This window comes from Anser cygnoides, chromosome 27 (assembly GCF_040182565.1).
Source record: "Anser cygnoides isolate HZ-2024a breed goose chromosome 27, Taihu_goose_T2T_genome, whole genome shotgun sequence".
Lineage (NCBI taxonomy): Eukaryota > Metazoa > Chordata > Aves > Anseriformes > Anatidae > Anser > Anser cygnoides.
Window position 1 is genome coordinate 316,267 of NC_089899.1, and position 9,639 is coordinate 325,905.

The 9,639-nt window shown below is 67.0% G+C and overlaps 1 protein-coding gene across 1 annotated transcript; it reads right to left on the minus strand.

Moving 5' to 3' along the window:
- Positions 1 to 2,122: 2,122 nt before the first annotated feature.
- On the minus strand, positions 2,123 to 6,646 carry PLPP2 (phospholipid phosphatase 2). Its single transcript, XM_066983941.1, has 6 exons — positions 6,478 to 6,646; positions 4,247 to 4,398; positions 3,739 to 4,016; positions 3,564 to 3,621; positions 3,309 to 3,485; positions 2,123 to 3,129 (listed from the first exon to the last, which is right to left on the minus strand). Exons 1-6 carry the CDS (start codon positions 6,527 to 6,529, stop codon positions 2,992 to 2,994), a joined length of 855 nt encoding a protein of 284 aa, XP_066840042.1. The 5' UTR covers positions 6,530 to 6,646; the 3' UTR covers positions 2,123 to 2,991.
- Positions 6,647 to 9,639: the final 2,993 nt, after the last annotated feature.

Sequence of the window (9,639 nt, forward strand, 5' to 3'; positions counted from 1 at the left end):
GCTGAACCTGACCCAGCTCTACCAGGACCAGATCCCTAACTCCTGACTCACCGCTGCAGAGGGGTTTGGGTGCCCCAGCTGGGAGCCAGCACGATGCCCAGGGCTGCAGCTCACCCTTCCCAAAGCCTGAATGTGAAAGGGGCCAGTACCAAGCAGGGTGCCCAGAGCTCTCGCCAGCACAGGGCTGGGTACGACACCAAGCCTCGAGCAGGGAAACTGAAGCACGCAAGCTGCTGGGAGCCCTTCACCCCACCCACCAGACTCTGCCCCTCCCCAGCTCCGAGGACAGCACAGGTTTTGCAGCAGCAGCTGGACCTGCTCCATCCCCGGGTCCAAGGAGCCCCTGCAGGGACAATGCCCCTGAGCAGCCCCCCCCCCCTGAGATAGGGGGGCACGGGGGAGCAGTCAGGGGCTGACCGCAGCCTTATGGCCCCTCGCTGTGCCCAGACGTGGCTTGGGAGCTCCTTCTGTCCTCAGGCTGCCGGGGGCTCAGGGCGCACTGAGCCAGGCCCGGGGGCAGGCACCACGGGGACGGAGCAGCCGAGCTCCGGGTGCCCCAGCCCAGCCCCGCCACACGCTGCGGCGTTGTGGCCCAGCTGGTTTTTCCAGAGCTGCATCCAAGGGGTGAAATCAGATCTCAAGGGAAGGGAGCAGGCACGTTCCTGGCTGCGCAGAGGAGCTGTCGAGGCAATGCCAGGAGCTGAGGCAGTCGCTGAGCACCACGGCCCCAGCCGCTGCCCTGAGAGCACCCCTGGAGCCCCCACCCAGGGCAGCAATCCCACGACCCCACAGCCTGGGCTGTGCCTTGCTGCCCCCACTCCTTTGTTTGCAGACTGCAGCAGAGATGCCCTGCCCTCAGGCCCTGGCGGTTCCGCTGCATTGTTTTGTGCCATCAGATATGGAGGGAGCAGCCCCAGAGGGCCGGGACAGGAACGGGGACGCTGCTGGGGGGACCAGGGACTGGCTGGCAGGAGGACAGCTCTCCCAGGGAAGGAAGAGCAGCATGAAGCAAGGAAGTTTTCCCCCACCCAGGGAAGGTGTTTTTTGGTCAGGGCTTGTCTAGACTGGAGCAACTGCTGCATAAGCACATCGAGAGCACGCAGCAAGCCCAGGGCGCACGTGGCCCCTGCTGCGCCCAGCCAGGAGGGACCTGGCTGCGCTGACCGGGGACGGAGCTGGTGGTCTCAGGGGACCCCTGGGTCCTCCTGGGACCTGACCACCACTCCTGGGTACAGCAAAGAGCCTGAGATATGCCCAGACAGAGGGGCTGCTGGGCTTCCCCCTGCCATGAGAGCCGTAGCTCCCCTTGCCCCACACCAGGCACGAGCCCCATCCCTGTCCCGCACGCACCCCGGCTTCCCTGAGAGAGCAGCCCCCATGCTGGGGCTGCTGCCTCCCCCCGCCGCACCCCTTTGTCAGCAGCAGGACGCAGGCAGCTCTGAGCCTCCCTTGGCTCCAGCACCCGCAGCCAAGGGAGCTGCAGGCACACAACGTCACTTTTTCCAAGAGGCTCCATCCACCTTCCCTTCCCCCTGCCGCGGCACTGGGAAGCACGGAGGCTCCTCTAGGGTCAGGGCAGCGCGGGGCTGGGAGCGGCGCAGCCACACAGAGCAGCCCTAGCCCCCCGCTCCCCCCGAGCCCAGGACAGGCAGGCAGCTTGGGCCCCATCCCCAGGGCTTCCCCCATCCCCGCACGCTGCCCCTTGCCTCGGCCAGGCCTCGCACAAAGCTCAGGCCCCACACCGGACCCGTGCTGCAGCCCCTGGCTCTTCTGCCTCCAGAGGAGCACCTGAGGGGGCTCCTCTGCTCCGCCGCCTCTTGGAGGGAGGGGTGGCAGGAGAACAATTCCCCCAGCAGGCAATGGTTTCAACACCTTGGCAGGTCCCTCAGCAATTCCTCCAGCCCAATCCGAACACAGCTGCTTCAGTGGGTCCCTGCTGTCCCGTCAGTCCCCGCTCAAGCCCCGTGTCCCAGCACAACCCCCAGGGGCTCCTCAGCCCCCCGGGGCACAGCAGACACCCCCTGTCGAGGGGCCCTTTGGCGAGGAAGCCCTGCACTCTTCAGCCCATCCACTCCAAGGCCAGAAGCATCCATGGAGCAAGAGAACAGGCCCAAGACAGACATTCTTTAAGGATGATCTAATTTAAAAAACACATTTTTACAAAAACATCATCATCAAAATGCACGCAGTTTAACAAGAGGCCCACGGCTCACCAGTGCCAGCTGTAGATCAGAGACAGGGCTGGGATGTGGCCCCCTTCTCACCTTCCCAGGGAGTTAGGAGCCCTGTGCCCAGCTCCACGTCCCCCTTTTTCCCCCCCTTTACCACAGAAGATTTCTCCCCTTCCCCCTACCCCCTAAAGGATCAGCTGAAGCTGCAGCAGACAAAGGGTCAGGAGCAGCCCTGCACCCTGAGCCAGGCACAAGCAGGGGGGGCAAGGAGCAGCCTGGGCACCCCAGCCCCGCGGCCACTGGCAGCCAGCAGCGCTTTTAAAGGTAATCAAGGAACAGAAGAGCTCTGGCTTGCTCCAGTCCTTTCAAAAAAGGCATTGCAAGCCCAGCAGCTGTCCTCCTCCCCTTGTGCTCGTGAGGATTTGTGCTCATAAGGCGGTGTAATTTGACAGGGACAACACGCGTGCAGCGCCAGGCAGCCTCAGACGGCCCAAGGAGTTCACTCGCTGCTGTTTGCTGGCCCCAAATCCACCCCCCCGTGCCACCCTCCCTCCCCGCCACTCAGCGGGCTGGGAAAGCGGCTGCGGAGCGTGACTCAGGCCGATGGGACCAGGGCCCCCCCTCCCCACGCTCCCAGGCCCCGCAGAGCCCCAGCTTTGCTGTGTGCCGGAGCCGCAGCGCGGCCGGGAGCGGGGCCGGGCAGGGCCGGCCGGCGGCAGCGAGGAGCCCGCAGTGAGCACGAAGCGCACGGCCCCTGCCCCTGCGCCGGGCGAGGCACGGGGCGGCGTCGGCAGTCCGGGGCGCACGGCCCACGCGCAGCTCACGGGGTGCCCCGGTAGCTGTAGTGATTGTGCTCCGAGTCGCTCCTGGTCAGCGGCAGGCTGGGCCTGCGCTCCGGGTCCTGCTCGTCACACTGCCGGGGCGGACGGTGCTTGAAGAAGTCGGAGACGTAGCGGACCTGGAAGAGCCAGACAGGGCTGGGGCTCAGGGTCTGCTCCTGCACCTCTGCGGGGTGGCAGCCAGCCGGCTCCCCCCGCCCCCCCAGGCCCTGGCACCGGCCTCGTGGGGTCCTGCCGGGGCTGCGCACCCCAAGGCGGGGACACTGTCTCCCTGGGCGGAGGGAAAGGGGACTCTTACGATGAGGACGGCGATGAGAGCCCCCTGGAGCAGCCCTGCCAGCACATCGCTCCAGTGGTGCTTGTAGTCAGAGACCCTGGTGTAGCCCACGTAGATGGCGAAGGCGATGAGGAAGAACTGGATGGTGGGGCGCAGCAGCCGGGCCCACTTCCCCACCAGCCGGGCCTGCACGTAGAGCTGGGGGGGCGCAGAGCTGTCACCCGGCGCGGGGGCAGTGCCCCGGAGCTCCCCCCCTCCCTGCAGCACCGCACTTACCGCCAGGAACATCATGCAGTACATCCCGAAGGAGGAGTGCCCGGAATAGAAGGACAGCCTGGGGGCCGACGGGAGGGGTCAGGCCACAGAAGGCGGCCGCCAGCCCCCTGCAAGCCCCCTGCCCCTCTGGGGCAGCCGCAAGCCTGGGGACGTGCGGCGCGGCCCCACGGCTCACCTGGACTCCGTGACGTTCCTGCCCTCCCCCAGGCAGATGTTCTCCAGCTGCACGTAGGTGGAGCAGTTCACCCTCGCCCAGTCAGGATTGCAGACAGCCAGGAAGTTGGGCCGTAGGCGGCCGATCATGTACTTGGCCAGGTCGGTGAGGGACTGGCTGATGGCCCCCCCGAAGAGGAAGGTCCCCACCACCTTGTAGAGGGCAGCCAGGTAGTTGTTGAACTCCGACTTGGAGTAGAGGCGCTCCGTGTAGACCAGGTACGCCTCCCCCGATGAGATCTGCAGAGAGCAAGGGCCGAAGGGTGAGGGTCCTGGCTCCAGGGCCACGGGATGCTCTGGCGGGCTGCAGCAGAGGAGCCCCCGGCACTCTCCCAGGGCCTGCCCTCACCCCTCAGGATCCCAGCCCCACGAGCCATGGGGCTCATCCCCTCAGGGGAACGCCCAGCCCTTTGGCCAGAGGGTCCTGCAGCCCTGCCGGGGGCCTGGAGGGGGGCACAGTGCTTCCTTACAATGAGGACGGTGCAGGTGATGGTGACCCCAGCCATGAGGCCATGGGTGATGGTGTCCGCCTTGTAGGGGTAGCGGATGGAGTCGTCATTGCAGTAGAAGCCCCTTTTGTACGGGGAGTTCACCAGCGTCAGGATGACGAAGGGCAGAGATGCTGCAAGGCAGAGAGAGGGAGAGGCCTGGGGTACCCGGGCCTGCAGGCTCCACGCAGGCACCCAGCATGTATGGTCTCCCCGTCCCACATCCCCCCAGTTCCTGCTCCCCACTGCTGGGGAAGGATCTTGCGCCTAGGGCAGCACGCCGGCCCCGCTGCTGATAGGGTGCTATCGGAGCTCGCAGCTGCCTGCAGCACCCAGATACCGCAGCCGATGGCTGCTCTCAGGCACCCCCAGAGCTCCTGCTCCTCCCCGGGCTGCAGACCCAGGGCTGATGATGCACCCGCTCCTCACGCTCCCCGGGATGTTCCAGCCAAGGAGGTCACAGCTTCTTAGGGCTAATGAGCACAGGTGTCTTGCAAACCCGTTTTCCACCAGGGAAGTACTTTCAGGCCCTCGATGGTCCAGGCAGGACCCTCCTGCAGGCGTGGGCAGAGCCAGAGCCTGGAAGGTGCAGCCCAGCTGGTGGGGGATCCAGCCCCTGCCCACGCTCTCCCTTCTCGCAGCCCTGCTGCTGGCCGGCCTCTCCCTGCCTCCCGGCATGGCTCTGCACCGGTGCTGAGACTGACTGGATCAGTCCAGCTGAGGAGGCTTTTCCACCCTGTGCATGCCAGCCATGGGCATCTTCAAGCTCTTCCCTTGCACATCCCAGCAACCAAGAGGGGATTCAGGGGCGGTCTCAGCCCCCTGCCATAGCCCTCACCGGCAGGCGACCTCCTGCCCACGGCTGCTCCAGCCCCCGGGGTCGCTCGCTTTGGCAGCGCTCGGCCGGGTGTGATGCTCCTCCTGCGGGGACCGGCTGCAGAAAGCACCTTCCTCCCCGGCCCTGCGGTCCACCTTAAGCCCGGGCTCCTTTCCCGGTTCCGCCTTCATAAAGCGATTTCCGCCTGCCCATTGTTTAACCGTCTCCAGGGAAAAAACCCCACCTTTGTCCCCAGCGGACACCTTCCCCGCAGCGCCCCTTCCCCAGGGTGCGTGACGGGGGTCCCGTGCGCCCCTGGGCCCGCCACCTCCTGCTCATCCGAGTGCAAAGTCACGGTAAAGAATCCCCCTGCTGCTTCCAGGCCTCCAAAACTGTCTCCACGCTCTCCCCAGGCAGAAGCAAAAGCAGCCAAAAAAAAGCTGTGAGAAAGCCAGGACAAGCCTTAACCGCTGCCGCTCGGGCGGCTGGCGGAGGAGCCAGGTGCCCTGTGCGCAGGGGGTGCTTTCAGACGCCTCTGGGTGCGCTTCAAACGTTCATTTGCTGCTCAAATTAGATGCTGCTTCTCTTTCTGGATAATTTCAACCCCAAAAAAAGCTCCCCTAAAAATAAAAGGCACCCGCACACGAGAGAAAAGAGACTCAAACAACAACAGGAACCTGCCCCTCTCCACCGGTGCTTACAGAGCCCAAGAATGCAATTCCCCGGCGCAGGAGGCCGAAATTACGACCTGGGCCTTTATTTTTAGCCCATCCGTCTTAATTAGGCGCTTGCGACCGTCGGTTTTAGAAACGGGCGGAGGCTGCTCGGGAGGAGGCACCGGCAGCGCTCGGCCGGCACCGGGCACGGCCCCCGCCGCGGCCCCGCACCGGCTCCAGCTGCCCCGCGGCCGCCGTCGGACGGCGCTCGGCGTCTGGCAGCCCCCGGCGGCGGGCGCAGCTCGGGGGCTCCGCGGGGCAGGGACCGGGCGGCCACCGCGGCCCCGGGCCGGCCCCGCCGGATCTTCTCGGGGCCGTCCCGGGACCTTCTCGGGCCGTCCCGGGAGGCGAAGCGGCGCGGGCGAGGCCGACCGCTTCCTCGTCGGGGCAGCGAGCCCCGGCCGCCGTGCCGGCAGCGCGGGGCCAAAGGCCGCCGGGGCCGGGCAGGTGCTCCCCGGGCTGCCCCGGAGCCCGGCCCCCGGGGCCGCCGCAGCGCCGCGGGTGGGCGCCGAGAGGGCCCGGGCCCGGGCCCCCCCCCCCCACCCCACCCCTCGCCCCTGGCGCAGCCCCGACGGGCGGGGAGGGGACGGGAGGGGACGGGAGGGGAGGGGAGGTCGCGGCCGCGCCGGTACCGAGCCCGGTACCGGGCCCAGCCCCGGGCCGCGCCGCGGGGCCCTTACCGACCACCACGCAGAGCACGTCGAGCGCCACGAAGACCTTCCTGCGCTCCATGCCGGTGCCCGGTCGGTGGCGGCCCCGCGGCTCACATGGCCCGGAACGGCGCGGGCCCGACCGGGAGGTAAAGTCCGGGCGGCCGGGACGGGGCGGCTCCGGGGCGGGACCGGGCGGCCCCCGCCCGCGGGCTGGGGGCGGGACGGCGGGGCCGGGGCCGGGGGCGCGGGGCGGGGAGCGGGGCCGGGCGCAGGTACGGGGCGCGGGGGGGTCCCCGCGTCTGCCTCCGGGCCCCCGGGCGGGGGTCGCCCCCGGCCCCGCCGCCCCCCGGCCCCTTCACAGGGGAGAGGAGGAGGGAAGGAGCGAGGCCTCACGCGGGAGCAGCGCGTGTCCCGCCAGCCCCGGGCTCCTCTTCTGAGAAGTAAGAAGTGGAAAAAAAGAAAAAAAATAAAAATCGGGGACTGGAAGAATGCAGCCGCAGCAACGTGCTGGCCGCTGCGGTGCTGCAGCCGCCCGGCTACGGCGAGGCCGATAAGGAGCTGACGCAGACGCGGTGCCTGCTGCGGGCAGGATGAGGCCCCGGGACGGCGGCGAGGGGCGGTGGGAAGCCGAGCAGCCGGCTCCAAACGCAGGGCACGGCACGAGTTCGTTTGGAGCCGTGATTTAACCGCTGAAACGCGCGGTGGGGTTTTCCCGTGCCTCAGACGGTGCCGGGGCAGGACGGGCTCCCAGCGCTGCCCGGGATGTGCCCGGAGCAGGGATGGGAGAAGAGGCTCGAGCGCTGGTCCCTGCGGTGAGGCCCTGCGGGAGCGGGGACAGCCACAGCCCTCCTGGCTGCTCCAGGCCTGGCTCTTGGTTAGGAGCGGAAGGAAACATAAATAATACAGAAACCACCCAAATGATAGCTACTGGGCTGCTTTATTTAAGTGCGCCGTGAGCGGCCTGTGGAGAATCTCGAGGCTGTGGTCGGAAGCCAGCAGAGCTGGAAACCCTCTCGGGCTGCCCCGGGAGCTCAGGAGAGGAGCAGAGCCCCTCAGCGGCCTCCTCCGCTCCTGGCTGCCCCAGCCCGGCCTGGTCCGACCCTCTGGGGTGCCCCGGTGCAGTCTCCTCCTGCTGTGGGTGCCCGGGGGCCCGGCACAGCCGGTGGGCAGGATTCGCTCCCCAAATGCTGGGTGGGGTTTCAGAGCCCCAGGGCAGGAGAGGAGGGGATGCACGGGCAAGGTTTGACCACGGGAGCACCCAAGTGGTTGCGTGGGGCTGGGGCAGGCAGGATACGGCCTGGCGGGGCCACACACCCGAGGTGCCAGCCTGTGGCTCCACGCTGGCTCGGGGCAGAGCCGGGCCCTGATAAGCGGCCGCTTCCCGGGTGCGCAGTGTGGGTGCCGCAGCAGGACTTTGCCCCGCACGGTGCCACGGCTGGCGGACGATGCCAGGCGGCGGCAGCCACAGGGAACCTCCCAGCCCCGTGGGTCTGGCTTCTCGCGGCTCCTCTGCTGCCTGAGCGCCACGGCTGCAGCAGCCCCGCACCAGCCTGGTGCTGCCGCCCCGGGGGTCGGGGACCACCCGCAGCCCCCCCATGCCGCTGCCACCCCCCCCGTCACCCCCTGCAGCGAGAAAGCCCCACTGCTGTGGAAGCCTTTGGGGTGGTTTTGGTCCTTCTTGAGTTGACCCCCCTGGAAAGGTCACTGCTGTCCCCCCCCAGCCTTCCCCAGGGCGTTCGTGGGGTGAGCAAAGGGAAGGTGGCCTGGCCTGGGCGTGTGGCGGCAGCGTGCCGCTTGCTCCACCTGCGGACGATGCCCGGCTGACACGTGGCATCCAAAGTCCAGGCGGTGAAGCGGCTGCGCCCACCGGGAGCAGCGGGATGCTGGGGCGCGGGGCTCCCTGCCCCAGGGGCAGGACACAGCCACGGGCTGCGGGACGTCTCCCTGCAGCAGCGCGTGGGGATTTCTACACCACGGCCGTGGTCCGTCCACCGGGACAGCTGAGGTCTGCTCAGTCTTTTAGGTCTTCTTAATTTGCTTTCCACTGGCAGCAGTGATTGAGCTGCTCTTCTTCAGAGTAATTAAAGATCAGGCTCTGGCTGGAGCACTTAGCGGAGCCATGTGTCATGCTGACTGTTCACCAGGGATTGCTCACAAAAACCAAGCAGGTGCCCGCGTCTCCCACCTGTCCCGGAGGTGTTCGCCCCAGCCCCCGGCTGGGAAGCCTTTCTCTGAACTACTGGGTTGGGCAGCCCAGAGGAAACATGGAACACCATTTTCCCTCTTTTTGAAGGACATGCAAAAAAACCACAAAAGGCATGTCTGTGAAGCCACTGCTGTCACCAGCGTGCATGCCCAAGCTCACGGCAGAAAGCAGGAAGCTCTCCTGACAAGTCCAGAAACTTCAAGACAGTCGAAGTCTCTGTTTAGAAAAGCAGACTTGCATGTATTTGTTTTTGTAATAGATACGGGGTCAAATCTGACCCAGATCCAGAATTTCCAGGAGGGAGAAGCATTCCCGTAGGTGCCCTGCAGTCTCTCTGCTGACTCTCGCTCTCCTCGCCCCACTGCACGTGAGGGCTGCGCTCAAGGCCGCGCTGCCAGGAGGGCTGCGGCGCATGGGGTCTGCCAAGCAGAGCGGGGTGCCCCTCTGCTGCCAGCTCTCGGGGTGGTTTCCCTGCTGGGCAGGGGCTGCGAGCGGAGGAGACCGGAGAAGGAGAGAGCGTCGAGCCCCCTTCCCGCTCCAGGCCCTGGGACAGAAGACGAGAGCCCACGTTACCAGGCCTGGCAGGGGCAGGGCAGCGCCGCAGGTGCCAGGGGGGCGCAGGGGGTGCCGGGGTCCCTCCCCAGCACTGCCTGCGCACCCGGGCTGGCCGCGGCTGCTGCCCACCTCCCGCTTCTGGTTTTGGAGCAATCCATGCTGACCACGGGGCTGACAGCAACGAGCACAGGAGCTGGGGAAGTTTGAGAGGTTTCTGACAAAACAGAGGGGCTTTGTAGTGAGGAATGAGCCTTCCTGCAGGAACGCTTCCCTCGCCTCCAGGATGTTATTCCTGGCCGAGGCCGGTGAGACGCGGACGGACGCCTGCCTCCCACCCCTGCCACCACGGGGCTGTCCCAACGCTGCCATTTTCAGAGCCAGGGCACCTGTAAGACCAGCGAACACCTCCCTCCCCTCCACACTCAGCA

Excerpts from the sequence above, each read along its gene's own strand:
- PLPP2 (XM_066983941.1), bottom strand. The coding sequence starts at position 6,529 with ATGGAGCGCAGGAAGGTCTTCGTGGCGCTCGACGTGCTCTGCGTGGTG. Across the intron at positions 4,017-4,246 it reads TCACCTGCACCGTCCTCATT|ATCTCATCGGGGGAGGCGTA; the intron begins GTAAGGAAGCAC and ends TGCTCTCTGCAG. Across the intron at positions 3,130-3,308 it reads CTCTCATCGCCGTCCTCATC|GTCCGCTACGTCTCCGACTT; the intron begins GTAAGAGTCCCC and ends TGGCTCTTCCAG.